Source organism: Scaptodrosophila lebanonensis, unplaced genomic scaffold (genome assembly GCF_003285725.1).
Source record: "Scaptodrosophila lebanonensis strain 11010-0011.00,11010-0021.00 unplaced genomic scaffold, SlebRS2 tig00000098-arrow-pilon, whole genome shotgun sequence".
Lineage (NCBI taxonomy): Eukaryota > Metazoa > Arthropoda > Insecta > Diptera > Drosophilidae > Scaptodrosophila > Scaptodrosophila lebanonensis.
The window spans coordinates 2,797,425-2,822,325 of record NW_022060568.1 but is presented as its reverse complement, the minus strand read 5'-3'; the positions used below and the strand labels follow the sequence as shown (position 1 = coordinate 2,822,325).

General features: G+C 41.3%; 2 protein-coding genes across 5 annotated transcripts; one reads left to right on the top strand and one right to left on the bottom strand.

The window, feature by feature from the left end:
- Positions 1-157: 157 nt before the first annotated feature.
- On the bottom strand, positions 158-14,527 carry LOC115628013 (eukaryotic translation initiation factor 4 gamma 3). Of its 4 annotated transcripts, none has more exons than XM_030523940.1 (17): positions 14,356-14,525; positions 12,988-13,082; positions 12,701-12,933; positions 10,777-11,466; positions 9,426-10,043; positions 9,229-9,355; positions 9,041-9,158; positions 8,912-8,967; positions 2,684-5,235; positions 2,356-2,617; positions 2,130-2,290; positions 1,599-2,058; positions 1,279-1,502; positions 1,060-1,206; positions 745-967; positions 561-662; positions 158-475 (listed from the first exon to the last, which is right to left on the bottom strand). In XM_030523940.1, exons 3-17 carry the CDS (start codon positions 12,776-12,778, stop codon positions 414-416), a joined length of 5,880 nt encoding a protein of 1,959 aa, XP_030379800.1. In that variant the 5' UTR covers positions 12,779-12,933; positions 12,988-13,082; positions 14,356-14,525; the 3' UTR covers positions 158-413. The 4 variants fall into 4 exon arrangements, with proteins under 4 accessions (XP_030379800.1, XP_030379798.1, XP_030379801.1 ...); XM_030523938.1 differs by having other exon boundaries at positions 414-475; positions 12,701-12,912; positions 14,356-14,527; XM_030523941.1 differs by lacking the exon at positions 10,777-11,466 and having other exon boundaries at positions 414-475; positions 14,356-14,522.
- Positions 14,528-20,036: 5,509 nt separating this feature from the next.
- LOC115628014 (metabotropic glutamate receptor) lies at positions 20,037-24,901 on the top strand. The gene is made up of 8 exons (XM_030523943.1): positions 20,037-21,306; positions 21,664-21,753; positions 21,847-21,929; positions 22,004-22,110; positions 22,170-22,295; positions 22,881-23,400; positions 23,461-23,756; positions 23,831-24,901. The coding sequence occupies exons 1-8, from the start codon at positions 20,051-20,053 to the stop codon at positions 24,293-24,295; spliced, it is 2,943 nt and encodes a 980-aa protein (XP_030379803.1). The 5' UTR covers positions 20,037-20,050; the 3' UTR covers positions 24,296-24,901.

The window sequence follows — 24,901 nt, the reverse complement described above, 5'->3', positions numbered from 1 at the left end:
TACAGTACATTTCGAAACACGTCCATCCTTCGTTTGAGTAACAATTACGATGCAATTTTTTCTCTGTATTTAGGCTATACTTTTCATCCCTTGGCGAACTTGCGACTCTGATTTCTGCACAGTTCTGTAACATTGCCACCAACCAAGTACAACTGAATTTTCCTCCAGGTTTTCTTTTATTTTACACGTGCATGCACAGTTAGTTATACACTTGTTTATTATTGCATAGAGTGCGGGACCGCAATATCGATCGAGATAAGTCCGTAACAATGAAATGGTTTATATATTGTAGTAGAATATACATTCTCTGCTTCATACACCTCGCTCTCTGCATACTTCTTACTAATTACGTTACTCCAAAATTTGGGGTCGTGTTGTGTATCCCTATCTCCCTATGGCAGCTGTTTGCTGCTTTAGTGGGTCTCGTCACTGAATAATGAGTTGAAGAAAGGATTAAGGCTTTTGACGGCCACACCTGCACGGAAAGATTTTAGGACCACAGGCCCAAGTATATATTAGTAAATTATTAAAATTTTAATCACATTTAAGAAAGTACTTACCCTTGCCTGCTGACTGATCCTTGGAATCACGCCATTTGCAGAGCGACTCCTTCTGTATAACATCTCCATCGTAAAGTTCACCAAACAACTCACTTAACAAACCTATACCGAAAACGACATTTTGTGTTAATTTAAATATCGAACAATCGAGCAAATATGGGCATTTATGCCTCATATTACGTACCTCGGGGGTGTTCTAAACTATGCACCAGCAACTGCATGGAATATAGGCATTCTAGCTGATGTTCCTCATCTAAATCGATAAAGCGTTGGAAAACGGGTATGCAGAATTTTTGAAAGTTCTCTGTTTCTAATTTATATGTGTTCTCCTTGAACAAAATCGCAAAGTTGCTCAAAGTGTGGGTCAAACTGCGTATAAAAAGTTTATCGGCCGACACAATATTACCCTAAAAAGAATACATCAAAGAAGTTAATATAATGGTTTTGGTGGTGGATGACAACATTAAATGATGTAGTTTGCATTAAATCGTCTGCTTACATTACAATAATCAATTATACAGTCCGCCGTCGCTCCTTCCTTCAGCAAATGCTCAACATTTTCTATCACATTTTTAACGTGCTTCTCGTGTGACTCGCGTACTTCAATCAGTGGCCACTTCGATTCATTCTCCACATACTCTAAGTTCTGCGCAATTATAAACAAGCAAATAAATATATAATTCAAAGTAATTAAACAGAGAAAATAGATGTTACTTACATTGGTAGCAATAAAATCGTTGACTTCGTTATCGGGCATGAAATCACTCCAATGTAAATTGAATCTCTTCCACATGCTGCGCGTAAAGTTCGGTCCCACTTCCCGTGTGCAATAAGTCAAATAGGTTTTAAGGAACTTTTTGCCCATGTAGGGTGGACTACTGTCTTTCAGCTGCTTATTCCACAAATCCGCCACTGTCAAAATTTTCTTTACAATCAATGGACCTTTGAAAGAAACAATAATAATAAGTGTCAATCAATCCATCAGTTAATAAAAGGCAATTAATAATCATAGCATTATATTTGAAATTGAAAGCTTACCGGCAAATTGCAGAACATACAACCACAGTTCTGGAATATCTACAATTAAATCATTCACGATCTCACTAAATTCCTTATATGCCAGTCTAAAATGATCTAAAGACATGTAGTTCTGGTGGATGAGGTGGGCAACGGTTATGGCTAGATATCGCCTGTACTGTTTCCCCACATTCGCTAAATGCAAATAATCGGTTAGTATGTAGTACAAGAAACCGCAGCGATGTGCCTCCGGTATCCGTTCTATGCATGTTACAGTCGAGGGTGTGACCGTTTTTGAAGCTGCCGCAAGTTCCATCATCTCAGATAACACAGACTTGATGATTTTCAACTCGTTATCGCTCAACTCAGTAAAAACTGCTGGCGGCGGACTTGCTTTCGAATTATTTTGTACAGACTGTGAGGAGCTCGACTGATGGTCAAGACGGTACAAACCGCCCGCTGCTGGATTAGATACTGAACTCTGTGAATGAATCAAGTCGATTTATTACCACATTTTTCTCGGTGCCATCTTATCATTCTTAAAATACATACCTTTGCGGCAAGTCTGGCGGCAGGTGGAAACTGTGTCCCATATTTTGAGTGACTAGCAGATTTCTGAAGTGAAGTATTCATCATTCCGCGACCCTGTTGGCTGCCGCGTGAGGAAGAGTTCTCTCTTGAACCCTGAGACGACCCGGTTCTTGAGTTGATGCCTACGCATAACATATTAGAATTATGAAAATGATATCTATATTTAAGTAGCTGTTGAGTAACTTACCACGGTCACGATCACCATAGCGATCACGCTCCATAGAACCCTTGTTGTATGAGCCCTTGTTTTTGGGCCCACTGCGATCACGATCATTTCGATCGCGATCATTGCGATCCCGATCCCTGTCCGTACTGCTTTTATCAATCAACGAGGATAGCACCGCAAAGGAGTTGTTTGTTGGCTGGGCCACTCTCGCATTGTTGTTCCAAATAAACTGGTTAACGCCACCCATTTTCTTAGTATCAAAGTTTTGGTTGAGCTGCAAAGACTGCAATAACGAAAACAATTTAGCGTTATTTGCAAAGAATGATAATCATTAATTTCTGATTCTTACCAGTCCCTCCAACTTGTTGGTATCAACAGCTTGCGAACGGCTGCCTTTGCTTGTCTGTACGTGCCAGATGTTGTCGTCATTGTTTCCATTTGAGTGGCCGCTGTTACCGCCCTGCTGCTGATGACGCATGCTGCCTGAGTCTCCACGTTGACTGTGGCTGCCACCATAGCCGGAACGATTGTCGCCATAGCGACCGCCGCCACCGCCGCCGCCACCTCCTCCACGATCGTCTCTTTTGCCAGAGCCGACCTGCGGTCCATTGGGACCAGAAGTTGACATCGATCCGCTGTAATTCATGTACTGTGCAGATAGCTGCTCGTTCTTAGTTTCCTTCTCAATTTGACCCATGGTCTTGGGCGCCTCATTGCGCGTCGATTGCCACTTGTTTTTGCGCAGATCGATCACGTCTTGGAGCATGAAGCGCACCCTGGAGCTAACCTTAGCGCCATCTTTGTCTGTTTTGGATGCGATCGCCTGCATTCTAGCTATTGACTTTTCGAGTGAGTAGCAACGTCCCGGTTCCTTTGGATTCACCGGCGTCTGTTCGAATTTTGCACCCACTGTGGTGAGAAGTTTACACAGGCATTCCAACATGTCCTCCGAGTGTGGATTGAGCAATGTATCAATACATGAGTAAATAATTTTCCCAGTCAGCATGCCAATCTTGAAAAGCTCGCCAATGAAACGGACTGTGCCGCCGGATCGTCGACGTATCTTGCGCTCCTCTTCCTCCAATAGTGCCTCAAGTTCAGCCTTCTCATTAGGATCGGTGCATTTCTTAATTTTATCCACCATCGGTTGCAGTTTATTCTCCTTGGCCTTGCTCTGGGAAACGTTTTGTGTGAACTCGCGCTCCGTCTTATCGAGGAGAGCGTTGCGGAAGTGCGCCAAATTCGTTCTGGTGCCGCTCTCCATGCGCTCATCACGCGCCTTCACTTCAAAAATAAGGCGCTGGCAAAGCTTAGCATACGACACTGAAAAGTTTGGCTCGTCAATGGCCTTCTCGAACACTAACACTATTACATCATCCATCTTGTCGGGTGTGTCTATTTTCAATTTAATTATCTCCTCTACTAGCGTATCGAACTTCTCCGGTGTGAGCTTATTCAATATACCGCGCACACGACGCACCAAATCGTCCTTCTCCTGAGTTAATTTCGCATCGCTGAGACTCTCGCTCTCGCCTTTATTCAAGACGCGCGGACGCCACGCGTTCTCGGTTTCATTAAGCTTAACATCCTGGTTGAGCGAGAGATTTACATGTATCATCATGCCCTTGCTCATGCTGTTACGGCCTTGAACTCCAGACATGGAAAGCTGTTTGCCACCGAAATTGCCGGCAGATTCATTGCTGCGATTACCGCCAATCATGCCGACCATCGATGATGAGACACGCCCCTTTCCGTTGCGGGCAAACGTTGGCATCAGATTGGGTTGCGGCAATATTGAGGTATTGTTAACCTCGGGCTGGATGCGGGATGCCTTCGCCTCACGCAGCTGCAGCAATTGCTCCCGATCATATTGTTTTTTACCTGTCGGATTATTCGGTGACCATTGACCCTCATTGTAGCTTATCAGTGACTGAACTGCTTGATCTGTGGCCGTGGCTGCCGCCTCTGGCTCTGAGCTCTGGTCTGCCTGATCGGAAGCAGCAGAGGCAGTGTCGGGCGATACTGTACTGCTGCCATTTTCTTTAGCATTTTCCTTAGTTGCCATTGTCGCTGCTGGCAGCGATGTCGCTGATGTTGCTGCTGGTATTGCAGATGTGGCTGATGCTGCTTCTGCTGATGGTGGTATTGATGTTGCTGTTGTTGATGCCTTTGCTGTCTTGGTTATCGCCTCCAGGTTTGGATTCTGTGGCTCTGCCTGTGCCACGGCAGCACGATCAGTCTCATCAGGGGTGCTTTCGTGTGAGCTTAGCTGTGGTTCTGTGCTTTGGGAACGCGAATCTCCTCCAGCTCTAATATCAACTTGGTCGGAAGAAGTGTGGTCCGTTGTACAGACAGTTTGTTGCTGCTGCTGTTGACCCTCTGCTGCAGACGGCTCTGGCACTTTGCCGCTTGAGAGAGACGGCGTTACCGTTGTTGCTACAGATGCTGCTGCCGCTGTTGTTGTTGCAGTTGCCGCTATGTACTTTATGTCGGTTTCAGTTATGTGCATAATCCCCACGCTATCAGCCAGCACATTGACTGCATCGATGCTTTGCTGAGCCTTCGATGCGTTGGAGGTGGCGACAGAGGATGCGCCTGTTGTTGTCTCTATTCTGGTTACTGGTTTTGTTGATTTCGCCTCGTCTTGAGGCAATTGTGCCGCGGTTGCGCCTGCTGCTCTCAGTGGAGTCTTGGCCAACTCGATAGCTTGGTAAGAAGTACAAGCTTCCTCTTGCACTGCTGTCGATTGTGGAGGAGATTGCTGTTGTTGCTGTCGCGGCAACTTCTGTGGCTGCTGCTGTTGCTGTGGAACACAATCCGGCTGTATTTGCTGTTGTATAGTCTCGTTGGGGCTTCTAGTGACGACAGCTTGCGTGTCCGCAGAAGCATCATCCACTTTCACTATGGAATTAAAATGGAAATAATTTGTTTAGAATTTGTTGCCCATAAAATTGATAATGGCAGGACACCCATACAGATGCTTTTATATATAAACACACACATAAATGTAAATTATCTCTATAATGTAAAAGTTTGTTATTCATTTAAGCCACAGCTGAATTTGAATTTGATAAACAACAGAATGGAACAACAGAAGAACAGAGCTTCTAATTATATAGCATTAATCATTGGCTACAAATGTCGCTATAAGCGATATATGACGATTGTAGGTGTTGGCTCAGTTTGAGGCTCAGTCTGGTCTCTTAGTCGACGCGTCATTCCGCAATCGCAAATCGCGATTCGCGAATCGCAGCTCACAGCTCGCACGTTTCGACTACATATACATATGTATGTATGTATGTGTGCACATACTATATGTATGTATAGTATATGTATTCCTACATCCATAGGTGGCTGGCCGTGCAGAACCTAACCTCGAAGAGCGTCGCCTCTTCCCACAGAGTCCACCACCATCTCCTCTATGGACTCCGGGGTCAAATGCAATAACAAGCGTGGTGTTCTCGATCTCTGCTGGCAGGCATGTTTCTCTACGCAATATTATATTATTTATATACATATGCATATAAATGTACGTATGTTTTCCTTCTGCATATACCATATGTACCATATGTATAGGTATGTGTGTGTGTATGCACACACGTAGTATGTCTTGAAATATATTTTTACGTTTGTGCATATATACAACAAATACTTATATGCACATTATACACATATGTATGTAACATTTGCCACTTTTATTGCATGTGTTTTTTTCGTTGCCTCTTGTCTTTGAAACTATCACACAATCGGGTTAAGTAATGACGGCATACGGCATTAAAAAAATAAAATAAATAAATTTAAAAAAAAAATTAAAAAAAAAAAAACGAAACAATAAAAACAACAACATAGGAATGTGTCCATCACATAACAGAAAAAATGCACTATGTAATAAATTGAATAAACTAACTACCAATATGCAGACGCGTTCGGAGCGGTTAACGGTAACGTTAATCCTAAGCGTATTATATCTGAACTTTGCACACGTTTTTTAAAATTTCTTCGCCCATCGGACATGAGTCTGTCTGACCAATTGTTGCGCTGTTGCCTAGCGCTATAGATAGACAGATGATATCGAATCGCACAGAGCGGAGCACCAGCGCCACACACCACACACTAGCCACAGACACACACACACAAACCACCACCACCACGACAAAAAAATGATCAATTCACCGACGACACAATGAGACACAAAGCACGAATAACGCCGAGCCAGCCAGTAAGCGAGCGAGCGAGCGAGCGACCAACCGACCGGCTCCGTCAGCCGCCAGCTACACCTAGCAAAAGCGATCTTGAGCGATTTAAATGATCGAGCGAGCGACCGACCGACCGACCGAATAATATTCACAGCAGAGGCAAACAGAAAGACGGGCAAGTGACTAGCGCCAGCAATCAAAAAGCAAAAGTGAAAATGTGTGTGCACGCACACCACAAGAATACACAGTGGCATACACACACACACACACACACGCACACTCGCATACCACATAACCAGCCACATGGGCACATGCGACACACATGGATACACAGATAGACACACACACACATGAAGACATAGACGCAAGGTCTACGTCAGCACACACGCACTAACGATGCCAGAGATTGCAGAAATGCGAGTGGCAATGTGAAGTGGAAGTGGGAGTGGGAGAGGCAGCGAAAGACGAATTTTGTGAGCACAACCGCCAAATAATGAATGAACGAGCTGCCGAGCGAACGGAACGAACCACCACGAACGCTTACGATCTCACTTGATCGCATTCGCATTCACATTCCCATTCCCCAAATGTTGAGCGACCATGTGAACAAATAATACACAGTGGTGTTGAAAAATATTTGCACTTAGGAGCGAATATACGAACAGGTTACAGCAAACACACACACATATGTAAACAACAGTTCGGTTGCGAAAATGTGATAAGATGTTCTTCTATTATCTGTTTAGTATATAGTCATATTATGGTTAAAAATTTATTGGATTCCCCTTAATGAGCCCCCAATCAACCCTCCGGCAACCTTTCATAGATTGAGACCATAACTATGTTGGTTTTGTTACCAGAAGCTTATCTTAAAGCAAAATTAACTACTTATGAACACCTTTTTCTCGAAAACCGAGCGAATCCAAACAAGTGGAGAAGCTAAATTCGGGTGTCCCGACTTTGAAAACCTCTGTACATACATATGTATGTGTAGAATAATGCGCATTTGTGTGTGTCTGTGTAAGTTTCGTGTGCCTGTGCAAAGCAGCAACAACAACAGCTGCGGGCAGTGCTTGCCCTGAAATTATACAAGTATATGGCAATAACTTCCTGTTAAATCGGCCTATCATGATAAAACTTGGCATAGGAACTTATAATCACAAACTGAAAGTATTTGCCAAATTTAAAAATATTTTGAAAAATTCACAGAAATTCGGAGTTATGGAAAATTGCCGACTTCGGTGGAAGAGGGAAACGAAGGGAAATTCCAAAATACACATTTTCTGCGTATTTACATACATTTCGCGCAAACCTAGTATACTCTTGTACATTTCACGTACAGAGTATAAAAATGCGGGTATTAAAGTATGTAAGTCGACATGTAAGAAATATATCAACAAGCTCCTCGGATGAAAAGCTGTAAGCTGTTTCATAACTGTTCAGAATAAGTAATTAAATCAATTTTCAATTCATATCAAAATATTTACCAAATATGTACATATGTATTGAAAAATATATTGTCTGCTATAAGTGTGTGCAGTTTATTGCTATGCTAGTTTGAACTTTACAAACATCAATATAGATTGTACAGATTTCAACAACAGTGACGATAAGGCACACTGTAATGTACTATATATATTATATGATCAGCGATGTAAGAAGAATTAATATTGCTTATTTGCCTCTTCAACCGCATACTACATATAACTATCAGTACTTTTTGAATTTCAATTTAAAAACGCTATTAAAATGCACTGCATGTCCAAGTCCGATTTGTGAAAGAACTACGGAGAAAGTTTCCATTTCTTTTATGGTCCACAGAATACTTTAAAAAAATAAACAACGAATGGCAATGAAATCTCTGCCTTGGTTTCTAAAATTTGTAAACACATGCTATACATACATACATATGTATGTCGAACTCGATATAGACACAAATAAACAAAAGCTTGTAATAACATGACCCAATTTCTCACTTTGAGAATCGCGACGAAGGCTTCAAAATAAGGCTACATAAATACTCGTTTGTATGACACAGATATGTGATATTGCGTCCAATAATAAGTTTTAATTATCACTCACAACACTTGTAAATATTACATTTGTAGTGCAAAATGACTTCAAACTACCATTGCTTAGATCCCCAAATTGAATTTATGCAGTGCAGCTTAAGCATTGAATGTTTATATGTAATTATCCGAAAGATGATAAATCACTTGAATTAGAAGGGTAGTCATGGAATTTACACTGGCGACATGATTTTGGCATATGATTTTGCACCTGTTAACCATCTAGTATTTAGTTGTACTTTTTTTTTTTTTTTTTTTTTAACCAACCGGTTCTTTTCGGCAATCTTAATAGGAGAGATAGCGTGTACTTACAAGTGGTATGTACTGTGGACGACTCTGACTCTTCCTTCGGGGAGACTATAGGAATTCTGTAAGAAATATAGATATATATATTTTAGTTTCAAATAAATATTCAAGATCTTCGAAAAACAAATGACTTACTTTTTGCTCTTAGGCTTCTGGGGTGTAGGCAATATTTCTACAGATGGAGCATCTGATCTTGCTGAAACTACTGGGGTCTGCCCCACAACTATGTCTGAGCGCTGAGCCGGAATTTGTTCTGAAAAGCAAAAAAACCAGGGAGTATGCATTTCTGTAGTATTTTAAGGGATTTAGCGCTGGATACTTACCTATATATGGAACATTAGCTCTTTCATCAGAGCCCGGTATTCCAAGACCAATGTTAATGAGCTCTTTAGGTACAATACCTATAGGGACTAAGTGCTCCTGCAAGTCACTCTCGGCGTTCGAGTTATTCTGTAAGTCAGAAAGAAAGAATGCAATTAATTGCGGGACTTTTTGGGTCAGATTCGATCATTTTATTTACCTTATCAAGGTCATCCAGAATATCTTTATTTGTGTTTGGATCTATGATCTGCAAACGATGGAGCCGGCGTCTACCCGTCGACTGCGTCGGCGGTGGAGCGACATTTGCGGGCATCACACCGACCATGGGCGCAACACTAACCTGACCACTTCCTGTGGCTCCAACTCCAATAACCGTATTCGCCCCTTGCTGAACCGCACCCGTCAACATCTGTAACTGTGACGATGAGGGGCCTGGACCTGCCAGCGGTCCATTTGGGCCGGTCTGCACAGGCAGCGTGTTACCTACATTTACGCTATTAACGGTATTGACGGCTACGCCGCTGCGCGAGTGCGATGGCTGCTGCGGAAGCGTTTGCAGGTATGGGTATGAATAATACGGTACGGGTGCATATTGAATATGTGGCGCTGGAAATGTTGGTTGTCGTGGCGGAAACTGTGTATATCCAGGCATCATCTGGTGCATCGGTTGCGTATACATTGTTTGCATGTGTACGTGACGGGCTGTGGCGCCAGCGCCCCGTGGCTGATTCACCGTTGGCGGTGGGCCGCGGAAGATAGCGCCAGTCTGTGGATTTGTACGCGCATTGCCGGAACTGTTATTGCCTGCGGACACGTACTGCAAAGGTGTGAAGATCCAAAACATATTTAGCGGTTGATAAATGTTTTCGAGCTCATTAAATTGATTTTAATTTTAAAACTGAAATTATATATATATATACTTTTCTTCTGTTCTTTCGGTTTTAATTTTTTTCGATCAATTTAATAATGTGTTGTAAAAGTTCTCATCTGTAATTGAGAGCTCACATTTCAATTGATCAAATTTTTCACAATGATAGAGAATGCAGCGCCTATAAAAGATCAGATTTGAGTTTTCAATGGTACTTTAAATCGGCAATTCTTCACTGTATGGAATCTGAAGATATTTCAATCACGCAAGTAACTAAATATCGGCGAATACGAAAACATATATATGTACATATGACTGAAAGCCCATCTTTGAAAGTGTTGCGTAATTTCACGAGAATATGAATAATTGTAAATAGTAATAATAAATGGGAAATGGTATGAGTTTGTATTCAAGTAGATTATGTAAGAAGATAAACTTTTATATGCCAGGATAGCGAAGCTATGGTTGTAGTAGGTTAACAAGACCTAGCGATTAGCCGCACATTCAGTGTTTACAACAGCATAGAACAATTATATTCCAGAGAGCAACACGAACGAGAGATCTTTAATAGATCCAACCTCTAACCGAACACGCATAAACCTTCTAGCATGCAATTGAAGAGAATTTACACCAACGTCGATACCTGTAATTCAACTTTGAAGCTACAATATTTATGGCGTACCTCTTGTGCGGCTTGGAAGCTACTGTTTGTTAGCAAGTTATTATTCTTAAAGTCGTACTTCCTACTGTCGATACAACTGACGCCAACGAGACCCTTGTCGTGCATGTAGGGACCGCTCGGGGTGCCCAGAGTAATACCGAGCGCATTGCCGCCATGCGAGTTGGTGAGCGCTATGATGCTGCTGCTCCCGCTCCCGCCACTGCTGTTGCCGCCGGCTGCTGTGCCACTGGCTCCTACACTGTTGGCGCTGGCCCCACCATTACACATATCCGCCCCGCCCACAAAGCGGCCATTCGAGTCAAGAACGCTGCTGCTGCCGCCCGGCAGACTTCGGTGGCCAGTCAAATTGTAAATGGAGGCGGAGTTCAGGTCACCCGCATTCAATTGACAGCTATTGACGGTCATGATGTTGCCACCGCTACAAATGACCGTCGATTGTTGTGAGCCGGAGGGCGCCATCGATCTATTTACCACATTGGCATAGCTTTGCTGTTGCTGCAGGTGATGCGACTGCTGCTGATGTGTCAGGTGCGACGGTTGCTGGGCGCTCGGCGCTGAAGTCTTCAATATGGAGACCACGTTGTAGGTCTTATTTATCTGAAACTGTGGCTGTGTTGTCTGTGGCAGGGGCTGCTTTGTGGGCTGCACCTGTGGAGCATACTTTTTGGTCTTTTTGTTGGCCGGCACAATCTACAACGGATCACAAGATTTCCATGTTGTTGTTTTTTTTCTTTTGTTAATCTACATATCTTAGTCGACCATACTTTAAAAACCAGAAATTTGGAAACGAAACCAACATTAAATGGAAATCAAGAAAAATCTACCTGTCAAACTGAATTAAACGAAAAAAATAAAGAAAATAAATGTGCGGCCAAATTGAAAAACGGACAACCGAAAAAGCTAAAAACGAAGAAAATCCATTTAGACGAAATCCATCAGGAAAACAATAATGTCAAGAATAAAAACAAATCAAAATAGTATTGAGATTTGAGAATGAAGTTTGAGTTAGGTTATATGTATATAATTCACAATTCAAGTAATAGTTGTTAGTAGTATTTACAGGGCATTAACGTTAACCAAATAGGTATTTCGTACTCCCCTAAAACTTCTTTGAATCATTGCTGCTATTTTATTTATCTTTTAAAACCAATTAAAGTGGGGCAATACTTGTATAATCAGAAATTCTAGAAATTTGTGTATTTAAAAATATCATTAATTGCAGCAGCTGTTTTTGTCTCTGGCACAAAATAAAATTGGTGCACGGCATGTTTAAGCTTTTGCTTAATGTACTTAATAAATTATAATGAAATCCTGGGAGTCTGTAATTATATAAAGTCTCGATAACAAATTTAAAAATATCAAATAATCTTTCGGTACTAATTAAATTTCTTTTAAGTGCAACGTTCTGATTTTCAGACGGACGCACCGAGAATTATCAATATGCCGATAAAGCTATGATGCAACAGGTATGGCCTAATTAATTTAAAAACCGCCTTGTGCTTGAACCCACATATCCACAACGATTTTGAATGGTGAATGGTCTCTCAAAGTATAAATAAACACACATACAATATCGGAAGAACTTATTAATGTAACTTAACTATGAAAATAAACTGAATATTTATATATTTAAAAACAAAATCATAGCTATTCGAACATTCCGAATATGCAAACACGTTCGCATTGGCCTTTTAAGGCAGCATTTCACAGCATGACACAGGAGAAGAACTGCGCCATATTGCAATTGGAGTTCATAGGAAGCTATTTGCCCACTTCGGTCTCTTAGACCAATAGCACATATTTGGAAATCAATTTAGAAAAGAATGACAATGTTTATGGCATTGGATTAGCTGTGCGAAAGGTTCTCATCATCTTCATCATTCATTTAGAGAGAGAAAAAAAGGACAGGCATATAATGACTTACCATATTTTGTGCTGAATGGGGCTGCATTGTTTTAGCAATTTCGGCTTGTGTTGATAAAGCAGGTGCAGCTGGTTGCATTACGGATGGGCCGAGCGGTTTGGTAATTGGAAGCCGTCAAACGCGTGGCCGCTTAATTGACGATCTCCGGGGCGATTCTGGACCCGCTAGCAATGCGTCCACACAACCATCTGATTTTGCCAAGAAGACGTGAACTATATTTGAAATACACAATGCTAAAATAGTTTATTTTATAACATATACAAAATTCGAAATGACACGAGTCTTACCTGAAATATGACGAATGCACGCGGTATTAGTTCCGGAAGGTTTCCTTCACGCAATAGTTGCAATTTGTGAACAAGTGATTGATGTCAATGTCAACCTACAGGTGAAAAATAAAGAAAAATTGAAATTAATCAATGGACACCAGGTATTTGATTTCATTGTAATAATCTGGAGCATAGGTCTTGTTGAATAAATATTTACGTATTTGCTTCCAATAAATCATCTAGCTTTCGTATTCATTTATTATTGCACTAAATCGAGGTGGTATTTCATTTTGCAAAATGAGCACATTTAAGACCTGGCCAAGGGCCTTGAAAATCGCACATTATCGCTTTTAATTGTATCTAAACAGAGTGGCATGGAAACTGCAACACACAAAAAAGAAAACAATAACGAAAAAACTGCTCGGTAATAACCTAAACCAATCCAAAAGTACTCAATCGAACAGCATGTGAAACTATTTGAGGTTGAAGGCATTTTTCCAACAAAAGTTCACGCGTCATTTGCACACACACATGTACATATGTATTTATGTATGTATGTATATAGATATGTATGTATTTCGAATGCAACACAACGTTTTTAGACAGGCATTTTACATATGAGAAAACAAGTTGAAGTATTTGTATCTTACGTGTATATAAACTACATAATTATATATTTTTCCCCTCGCTCGTGCTTCTGTGTGTGGCCGTCATTGTATGTATGTATGCACATATTTGCGTACACATACATACATACATTTATTTGGGCATGCACATATTTACTTTAATTATTTATTGATACATATGCAGTCCACCCCCGACGCATTATCTACTATTCAACTATATTTTGTATTTGCATTTCAACATTCAATTCTTATGTGCGAGAGAGTTTAAGCCACAATTAATTTTTTTTAAAACAGCATTTTTGGTTATTATCTTCAGCTATTTGCCGACGTTGACGTCTCCGCCTTTGACGTGCCGTAGTACACAGAGCCAGAGCACAGAGCACGCAAGCAAACGAACGGAACGAATGAGTGAGCGAGGTGGAGCGAGTCAAGTTAACGACGAAAGACGACGTACCGACCGACCGACCGTCTCTTACACAAAGAAATTGATGGTAAAAATTAATCGCCGACTTGACTAATATTCAGCTATAACTTGTACTTAGTGACGTGCCATCGCCATCAAACACCCACAATTTTCAAGCCACACAATTCGGTTATCAAACCAACCAGCACCAACACCAACCCACAGTCTTAACATATCAATATGTTGTGCGATTTTAAAGATGCGACGTCAACGCTGCTTGCATTGCAGTATAAAAAATGCCATCATGTAATTTCTACTTCATGCCCGTTCTCTCTTTTGCCCCGTTTGTTCATTTACCTGGAGCACACGCGCTGAGCACTTCGTCAGTACACCAGTACACGGGCTTATAAACAATTTATGTACAACAACAAACTATTTATGCACTTGTAACATATACTTATACTTGTTCAGCAATAAACTAAGCTGTATTCTTAATATGTTTGTTTATTTTATTTATTTATATTTTCTATATTTTCCACATCCACATGCAATGTGTTCGGGTGATGGCTGAATAACCGAGGCGATTGGCTCTGCTTCTTCTTTTTTCGCCAGTTACAGCGAATGACAGCTGTCAAAAGAGAGAGCGAAAAGTCTGCCAACACTGGCACTTAGTGCCGGAAAGCGCACAATCATTTGACATAATTTATCGACAAGTCCAGGTTGAACTTAAGCCACAATCGATCAGTTTTTAAATTAATGTATACGATACCACTTACTTTGCTTAGACTAACTTACACAAATTGCATTTGCTTCGCCACCATTTTGACCCGGTTTTTGAGTCATGTATACTTTCATTGAAGGAGAATAATGTACCCGAATTGTTTATTGTATTAAAGTTCAGTTAAGTTCTTTTCGGCCACAAAGTACATACATATGTCATTTGCTTTTGTGATTAATGTTGCTCGCCGGCTTGACAGCATTGCTTTCTGTCGTTGAAAATGTTATAATACACGAAGTATTAATATCACCGTGAAAATATACCCTAGGCGCATCATTGAAATGCCTTGAAAAACACTTTATCCACTACATATGTATGTACATGTAGGTATGTTGCAGCATACAAGTATAACCAAGAACGCTACTGAAATAAAAATGAATCCAAACGTAAACATGCTCTTCCCCTAGGGGACTTCCCACCCAACATTTATTGAACTGTAGCCTTCTTTCATATATTTTGTATGCATATTGATCAATATGTTATAGAAAAAGTAGAATGTTTGAAAAAAAGAATGGTCTGATAATGATATTAACAATACTTTTAATGGGATGCTTGTATATACAAGTACATAGACAGATACTTCGAAAATTGTGATTTAAAAAACCTGTCATATGCTTAAATTTTTGCTATATCATATACTATACATATGAAAAACATTGATTTTTTTGTTATTCATTATTTAATTCATTCTTTACACATATTTAGGTATATTTAAATAAACAAATATAACTACTGGCAATAGCGCTCTTAAGAATCGAGTGACATAATTAATTTAAGCCCGCTTGACTTAATTTTCATTTTGAAATTGATTCATACTCGATACAAGTATACTAAGTCGGAAAACATTTAAAATGTAAATCGAAACGAAAAAAATTCAATATAAATTTGTTAATCTCTTTCCCATAGTCATAACGGTGGAGAGCCCCTACTGTCACTTTATTTCCTCTCGACCCAGTTTCCTATAATATGTAAAATAAGTTTGAATTTCGATGTCACAAATTATAAGGGCTTCAACCAATTATAAGTTTGGTTCTTCTTCTACTCTTTCTTAATAGTCTATATAAGCTAACATTAAAAGCAAACAGTTTCGTTGCACGATTGGTGAATGAATCAAAACCCATTTTTTTTTATCTACCCAGACCATTTCAGTTGAATCCTGAGCCTGTGGTCAAACTGACAAAAAAATTGCACACAAAATTATTATTATAATGTTTCTTCAAATAAAACCAATATGAATCTTATACTGAAATGTACTCTTCTGATATACCAAACAACTTTGGGAGTTACTGTTTAATGCCTATTTGGAAAATACAACAAATTTAATTGGAAATAATTTGTAGTCTGGCCGTGGCTTTATGTTATTTTGTCTTTCGGTAAAAATAGATAAAGTCACAAACTGGTCAGCTATGTAAGATTTCAGAATATATTTGCTGTCTTGCTGCCTGGAAAAATTAATTGAAATGTGATATAAATGAAGGTTCTAAATCAATTAATTTATATTTTTAATAAAGAAATATTTTTGTAGTTTTTTATACACGAAAAACACAAAAACTCCGAACATAAGAACAATTTTATTATTTTGTTGTAAGTCAAAGGCCCTCCACGCACTGTGTGTCCTTTAAACATTTATAGCACCGAAAATAAATTAGTAAAGACAAATGAATTACAAACTCTAAATTAACTATTCATAGTCATTAATGATTAATAAATTTCCTAAATTTTTTAAGAAACCATTACTCGCTAATAAAAATTAGTTTTTAGTAACAATTTTCAATTACTACAGACATATAGTACAAAGAACTAAGATAAATCATCTCGATAATATTAAATAATACTATATGCACATTTATGTATTAAAATGCTGATTATCTTCTTTCTAGGAAATGAAAATATAATAGCATTGCTATATACAGATACTTGTTTTGTGTCCTTTTTTAAATTAAATTTTATTTAATTGTAAGCTTTTTCTCTCTGTTAAGTTATTCTTTTTAATAAATATATACATACAATAAATATAAATATAAATAATTAAATAAATGTGTATGTATGTATATTCATAAGTAATTAATACTGGCAACGCAATTATTGTCTTCTTATACTATGCTAATAAGTATATACATATAAAAAAATATAAAAAAGCAATCCTTTAAAAGCATTATACTACATACATATAAGCATATAGACGAGTAGTGAGTATGTTGAAATTATTACTGTGCCATTCCAAAACTGGTGAAGTCTTTCGTAATGTTTCGCTGTATTTCCAGCCCCAGTGCAAGACAAGAACCAACCTCGGGACCACTACCACTACCATACCCAAAAGCACAAACACAAACACAAGCACAACCGCCATCGCCATCGCCATCGCAATGTTATTTGTGCAGACAGCATTGCATGTGGAGGAGGTTCTGCACAGACTGCTCAAAGCATACTTCCCTGCCTTTCCAAACAGGAGGTGCCTCGTGGAAAAGAGACGGAGCCGAGCGGCGAGCGGTGAGTGGCGGGAGGAGAGGCGACAGGCGAGAGGCGCAGCTAGGCAGTTAGGCAGTTAAGAGAGCCGAAAGCTCAGGGAAAAGCTTTAGCAGCCCAACAAATGCTGCGGCCCCTAACACTTAGGCAACATTGTCCGAATGTCTGCACTCTTTGGCTTCTGCCGGGTGCGGATGCGGATGGAAGGACGGATGGTTGGATGTTATGCTTTAACTTTGGTAAGAGTGTCCTTCTGCTCTGCTCTGCACTGCCTTTTCATTTTTCAGTTGCTATTTTTTATGTTGTCGGTTTGCTCTTATGGGCCCATTGCTGGTGTTGCTTCTACTGCTGCTGCTGCCGATGCTGCTTGCGCTCCCGAAAAAGGACATGCTGGGGAGAGATGGACAGTTAGATGGTTGCCAAGCGTGTTGTTGTTGTTGCTGTTGCTGCTGCTGCTGCCTTTACTGTTACTGTTGTTCTTTTCCATGATGTTGCCGTCGTCGCTGCTGCTGCTGCTGCCGATGCGTTTCTTGTTGTTGTTGTGTTGCTGCTGCTGCTGCTGCTGCTGATGGTGGTGGTGGTCCTGCTGCTGCTGCTGCTGCTGCTACTGCTGCTGGTAAAAGTACAAGAACTGCTTGGGCTTATCATCAGTAAATCAGTTTATCTACTGGTAATACTAAGAACAGATGTGCGCGTTAATTCGCTCGTGGTCCAACTGGAAACTAAAATATTAACGCGAAAGAAAACAAGTTCAATACAAATTATTGTATAATCTGACCAAAATAGTAAGCCTCCACAGCTCCACAAGGATGTTGAGGTAATGTCCAAAAATTTCAAATAGTGCCACCAGCAAAACAGAGCCAGAGCCAAGTAATACAAAGAAAAACCAAAAAAAAAAAAAAAAAAAAATTAAACAAAACATGAAATGTGAAGTGCAACAAAACGCGAACAACAACAACAAACACAACAATATAGTTAACTTTTTGTATAGAAAATTCGTAAAGTGCTTCTGTTTGTGCTTGTGGCTTGAAATGTACATGTACGAGTGCTTCTGCTTGCGAGTGTGAGTGTGTGTGTGCGTATTTGTGTATATGCGTGTGCGAGTAAACGTATGCGTGAGTGTACGTGTGTGTGCGTGTCTGTGCTTATGTGTTTGTCTGTATAAAGCATCTCGACTAATTGCGTGAGTGTGCAAAACTTAATTTGTACCTTTCTTGCAACATTTTTCTTAACACACACACCAAGATAGCCGCGCACTACATTATCGCCATCATCATCATCACCATCACCATCATCATCATTGCCATTATCTTGGGTAAGAAGCAGCAGACCTGCTTTAACTTTTTGCCTGCCTGCCTGCCTCAATAGCTTAACATGTGTGTATGTATGCATTCACACGCCTGAATTGTGCGAGCGTGTGAGAATGGCCAAAGATCTAATTTCAAAGACATCCTCCAGCATTCAGCATCCTGAGCAGCAGCGGCAGTGAGGCAGGCAGCTATTGTGGCTGCCGTGGCGGACTCTTCATTTGAATGACCATCAGCCATCAGCCACCAGCCATCGGCCATCGGCCATGGGCCATCCAACAGCATCAGCATCAGCATCAACGAATAGGGGCCAAGCCATACCCCAGTTCGAGCTGTCAGCTGCCCGCCGCCCCCTGCTGCTGCCGTCATTGCGGCCAAATGTTGCGCAGCAGCGCCATCATCATCAACGCTAACGGTACCATTCTTGTTCTTGTTGGTACTTCTTGGGAAAGTTCTTGCACCAAAGCTTTTTCTGGGTCGCTGTCACCGCTTTATGTACACGCAGTGGCCAGATACAAGTGTGTGTGTGTGTACTATGCATGTGTGTGTGTGTGTGTGATGCTGTGTGTGTGTGTGTGTGTGTGTGACATGAAAAACTTTGTGCACAACAGTGCGTATGCGTTATAGAAAGCAGCGACAGCTGTGTCCGCTCTCTTCTCGCTCAGCCGTCCAGCAGCAGCGTTGCCCTCGCTCTCTTAATTGTTGAGTGCACTCTTAAACAACCCCTGGATTGTGTAAATAGGCAGCAGCAATACTCGCAAGCCTATAAACAAAGCAATGTTAACTATCCAAGCCACATAAGTATGCTATAAAAAAGCCAAACAACAAATACAAACTACCATTTCGATGCGATGCGATGCGATGCTCCTCTATCGAGAGCCTATGCATATTTTGAATTGAAACACCTTGGTAGAGTGCGCTGTCAGACGAAAAGTAGTAAAGTGCGTAATTAATTTGGCGCCTGTTGGCCACCTGAAGCCGAAGCCGAAGCCTTTCAAAATGCTGCTGAGTGTTGCTGCTGCTGCTGCTGCTGCTGCTGTGAGAGCTGAGAGGCGGTCAGTTAAGTTATTCAAAGAAGTTGAAGAAGTTGTGGTTCCCGCTGCACGCACATCTAATTATCTACTTATTTAGAAGTGTGGTTAGTTAATTGTGATTGGAGGAGGATGGTAATATGCTTGAAATTAAATAATAATTAATATTATTTTTATAAACAAATATTTTTTTTTTTTTTGTATACAATTGAGTATAAATTGTATATTTAATAGCGCGCGTAGAAATCATCTGAATTGGAAAAAATTAAAAGAAATACTTGTAGTCTAGAAGGCAAGTAGTGATTATAAACATTTGATTTTGTTTTGCAGATCTTAGGACATGGCAGAAACGTTGCTGATCCACACCAAAAATGCGGGGCTTCCAAACACATGAGCACACTTTAATTGAGAAACTGGATGAATAGTACGGAATGCGTCGAAATTCTACAAGAAATAGGGCACTCGCAAATATGTGGCAACCATTTCGACCATTTCGAAGTGCCGATCTAGGTGGCATTCAAATTTGCATGCTCCTGCTGTTGTCGGCATTCTGGTGGAGTTCGCTGCCGCTGCTCGAGGGCTCCGGCGCATCACAGGCACCACAGGACACTGTATCGGTTAGCCTTCCCGGTGATATTATACTGGGCGGTCTGTTTCCGGTGCACGAGAAAGGAGAGGGCGCCCCCTGCGGACCCAAGGTGTACAATCGTGGTGTTCAGCGTCTGGAGGCCATGTTATATGCCATTGACCGGGTCAACAATGATAGCAACCTACTGCCAGGCATAACGATAGGCGTGCACATATTGGATACATGTTCGCGCGACACTTATGCCCTCAACCAGTCGCTACAGTTCGTTCGTGCCTCGCTAAACAATCTGGATAACTCGGCCTTTGTGTGTTCCGACGAGTCATCACCCCAGCTGCGAAAGAACGCTACCTCGGGACCTGTCTTTGGGGTGATTGGTGGCTCCTACAGCTCAGTGTCCTTGCAAGTGGCGAACCTGCTGCGTCTTTTCCACATACCACAGATATCGCCGGCATCCACTGCGAAGACTCTGTCGGATAAGTCACGCTTCGATCTCTTCGCGCGAACCGTGCCTCCAGATACATTCCAGTCTGTGGCACTCGTGGACATTATCAAGAACTTCAACTGGTCCTACGTATCAACGATACACTCAGAGGGTTCTTATGGAGAATATGGCATCGAGGCATTCCACAAAGAGGCGAGCGAACGACACGTCTGCATCGCTGCCGCTGAAAAAGTTCCGAGCGCGGCCGATGACAAAGTCTTCGATGCGATCATCAGCAAGTTGCAGAAAAAGCCGAATGCACGGGGCGTGGTCCTTTTTACACGGGCCGAGGATGCCCGGCGCATACTGCAGGCAGCGAAGCGAGCAAATCTCGCCCAGCCCTTTCATTGGGTTGCCAGCGATGGCTGGGGCAAGCAACAGAAGCTACTGGATGGCCTAGAGGAGATAGCCGAGGGTGCCATAACCGTGGAGTTGCAGTCAGAGATTATAGAGGACTTCGATCGATATATGATGCAGTTGAACCCGCGTTCGAATCTCCGCAATCCCTGGTTTGCGGAGTACTGGGAGGATACCTTCAATTGTGTACTTTTGGACAGCTCTGAGCTAATAAATCCAATAAATAGAAGCGATCCTAAACAACTCGAAGACGGCAGAGTCATTTGCGATGAGAACTTTCGGCTTTCGGAAAAAGTCGGGTAAGCATATAAGTATTTGCACAATCACAATCGTACCATTATACGACATTCTTCCTTGTAAATACTAAAGAGAAGGGAAATTGGCAGCTATTTTATATTATGTAGTTAAATTTACATAAAAGCTAAGCATGTCCGAAAAAGAATCTTTAATAATCCGAGTAGGTGGAAGAGTAGCCAGCAATGCATCGATTCACAGCAGAAGAAGCCACAACACTACTTGTAGTAACTAATTTATGAAGAAAGAAGAAAGACCAAGGCCTATCCTACGAGTGTTGAATCTATGGGGAATACATTTCTTGTTTTTTAATCCCAACCAATCTGTGTGGAAGGCATAAGAATGACGTTCTTTTGTTGCAGCTACGAACAGGAGTCCAAGACGCAGTTCGTTGTGGATGCTGTCTACGCTTTTGCGCATGCGCTGCACAATCTACACAACGACCTTTGTCTGCGCGACCATAGCAGGCAGAACGACCAAGGTGCCAAGCCCCATCCCCCCCTGCATCACAGCGAATCCGTATGGTATCGCAAGCCCATTGACAGTCAATCACAAGCATGTCCTGCCATGGCCAGCTACGATGGCAAAGAATTTTATAATAACTACTTACTGAACGTGTCTTTCATAGGTAGAGTATAACATTATGATATATCGCTCACTCCTTAGATAAATCTCCTAAATTCTGCTTGTTTCGTCGAAAAGATTTGGCCGGCAGCGAGGTTAAGTTTGATCGTCAAGGTGATGGACTGGCCAGATATGATATATTAAATTATCAGCGACTCGAAAACTCCTCAGGATATCAATATAAGGTATAGTAGACATTGGTAATTGCCGGCATCTGTTACACTTTATTATTACTGTATTCCAGGTTGTGGGCAAGTGGTTTAATAATTTAGAACTCAATCTGCCAACCGTCGTATGGAATAAGGAGGTCGATTTGCCAACCTCCGCCTGTTCACTTCCCTGTGAAGCTGGCATGATCAAGAAGCAACAGGTATATAAAACAAACTGCAACTTAACTAAGCACAAAACATGCAGCTAGGCCTGGTTTTGAGAGAGTTTGTTTTGCTTTAAAAATTGGGAAATCATTTCTCTGAAGACCAAATAAATAAAAGATGTTCTGCCAAATACCAATTAATGTTCATGAAACTCTTACCTGCATTGAATTTAAGCCACAAGCCATTTTTAGGATATCTTTCAGTTTTTGTGACAGACTACACAAACGAACATAAATACATAAATACATATATTCTTAAGCAGCATGACACGGGGAGCCGTTCTGGACTTGTTTGTATATTTCTTTGTCTGCAAATACTCACAGCTCGCATTAAAAGCTAGCAATAAGAGAAAACTCACTTGGGAATTAAATCCAAGATAAACAAATTGGAATTAGGCCTGTGATTTCTTTATTTATGAAAAATATTTTTCCTAACATTAGAAAGTGGATCTAAAATGTGGGGTTTTTATGGCGACTTTTTCAAATCTATAAAATGTTATTTTTGTGTGTAGAGTATTCAATATATATCCTAATTCGTGCTTCTCTCTCTCTCCTTCTCTTTCTCTCTCTCCGTATTTAAAGGGCGACACCTGTTGCTGGATTTGCGACAACTGCGAACCATACGAGTACGTCTACGATGAGTTCACATGCAAAGACTGTGGTCCCGGATATTGGCCTTACCCCGACAAGCTCTCGTGCTTTGCCCTGGACATCCAGTATATGCGCTGGAACTCGCTTTTTGCGATTGTAGCTGTATCCCTGGCTGTGGTTGGAATATTTGGCACTTTCATTGTTATTCTGCTGTTTGCCAAAAACCACGACACCCCTTTGGTCCGTGCTTCCGGTCGTGAGCTCAGCTATACTCTACTCTTCGGAATTTTGGTTTGCTATTGCAATACATTCGCGCTGATCGCGAAGCCAACGATCGGATCGTGTGTTCTGCAGCGATTCGGCATTGGTGTAGGCTTTTCAATTATCTACAGCGCACTGCTGACAAAAACCAATCGCATATCTAGAATTTTTCACTCGGCATCCAAATCGGCACAACGCCTAAAATATATAAGTCCGCAGTCGCAAGTCATTATTACTACTTCGCTAATCGGTAAGTTCCGAATGCTCCATGGATTGATATTTAAAAATAAATGAATCTGACTATCCACAGCCATACAAGTTTTGATTACAATGATTTGGATGATCGTAGAGCCGCCTGGTACTCGATTCTACTATCCGGATAGGACAGAAGTGATACTCAAATGCAAAATACAGGACATGTCATTTCTATTCTCTCAACTCTACAACATGATTCTCATAACCATCTGTACAGTGTATGCCATAAAGACTAGGAAGATACCCGAAAACTTCAATGAATCCAAGTTCATTGGATTCACCATGTACACCACCTGCATCATCTGGCTAGCCTTCGTTCCTATCTACTTTGGCACCGGCAATTCTTATGAGGTAAGGATGGTGGTTAGCTTGTATGGAGGTTGGAGGAGAGGCTTATCTCAAGTGCGGATTATTGTCGCCCACAGATCCAAATCACCACATTGTGCATCTCCATCTCGTTGAGCGCATCGGTGGCACTGGTGTGTCTGTACTCGCCTAAGGTGTATATCTTGGTTTTTCATCCGGACAAAAACGTTCGCAAACTGACGATGAACAGCACGGTTTATAGACGTTCCGCTGCCACGGCTGCTGTGCAGGGCGGCATGCTATCGAGTTCCGGATATAGCCGTACACCTGCTCCTGGCACAGCTGTGGGCGCCACCACGGCCACATCAACCGACCGAGGCAACTCTCAGAATGGCAGCCAGCGTAGCCCCAGCCTTGTATTGGTCCAAAGTCAGGCGGCCGTTGTTCACAATCACGAGGAATTCAATGGGGCTCCGGCCACTGCGGAATGCGACTCTTGCCGGGCAGAGATCCCAGAGCCACAATGTGCAGCCATCGAAGATCCAACTATCCCATCAACTATTGGTAAATGCAGCCAGGATTAAGGTATTTGACTTTCGTTGTGGTAGCAAGCCAAACAAAAATTTACAGCTTTATCGCTTCGACGAAAACGAAGACAGCTTAAATCTAACGACCTGTGTATCTAGTCAAACTAGCTTAAAGCCAAAAGAGCCCAATACCCATTAACCACACTATCCATTAACTAGTATCCACTATCGCTATCACCATCACAATACTTTACTCAACCGGCTTTCGCCCTAGACTATACATTCTACTATATGTACGAGTATAAGCCACATATTGTAGATGTGGGCACCCACTTTATTTAAATCAATACCGAGGCTAAGTGCACCCTGTCTTCGGAATATCAATGCTCAATTTTTGCAATTATTCACCATGTAAAAGCACATGTAGAGATATAGCTTGAAATTGAAATTTAACATAGGCTTAGAGCGGGTAAGCGGCTGACAGGTCCGACCTAATAAATACTCTTCCCCCTACCCCGTGCAATGAAGAATACATATATAAAACAAACAAACGAACAAACAAAAAACAGCAACCTATTTAGTCCTAATCGTTCAACTTCAAATTAGTTTAGAGCACAAGTATTGGCTATAAATATGTACCTAATTATATTATGTACGCCGCAT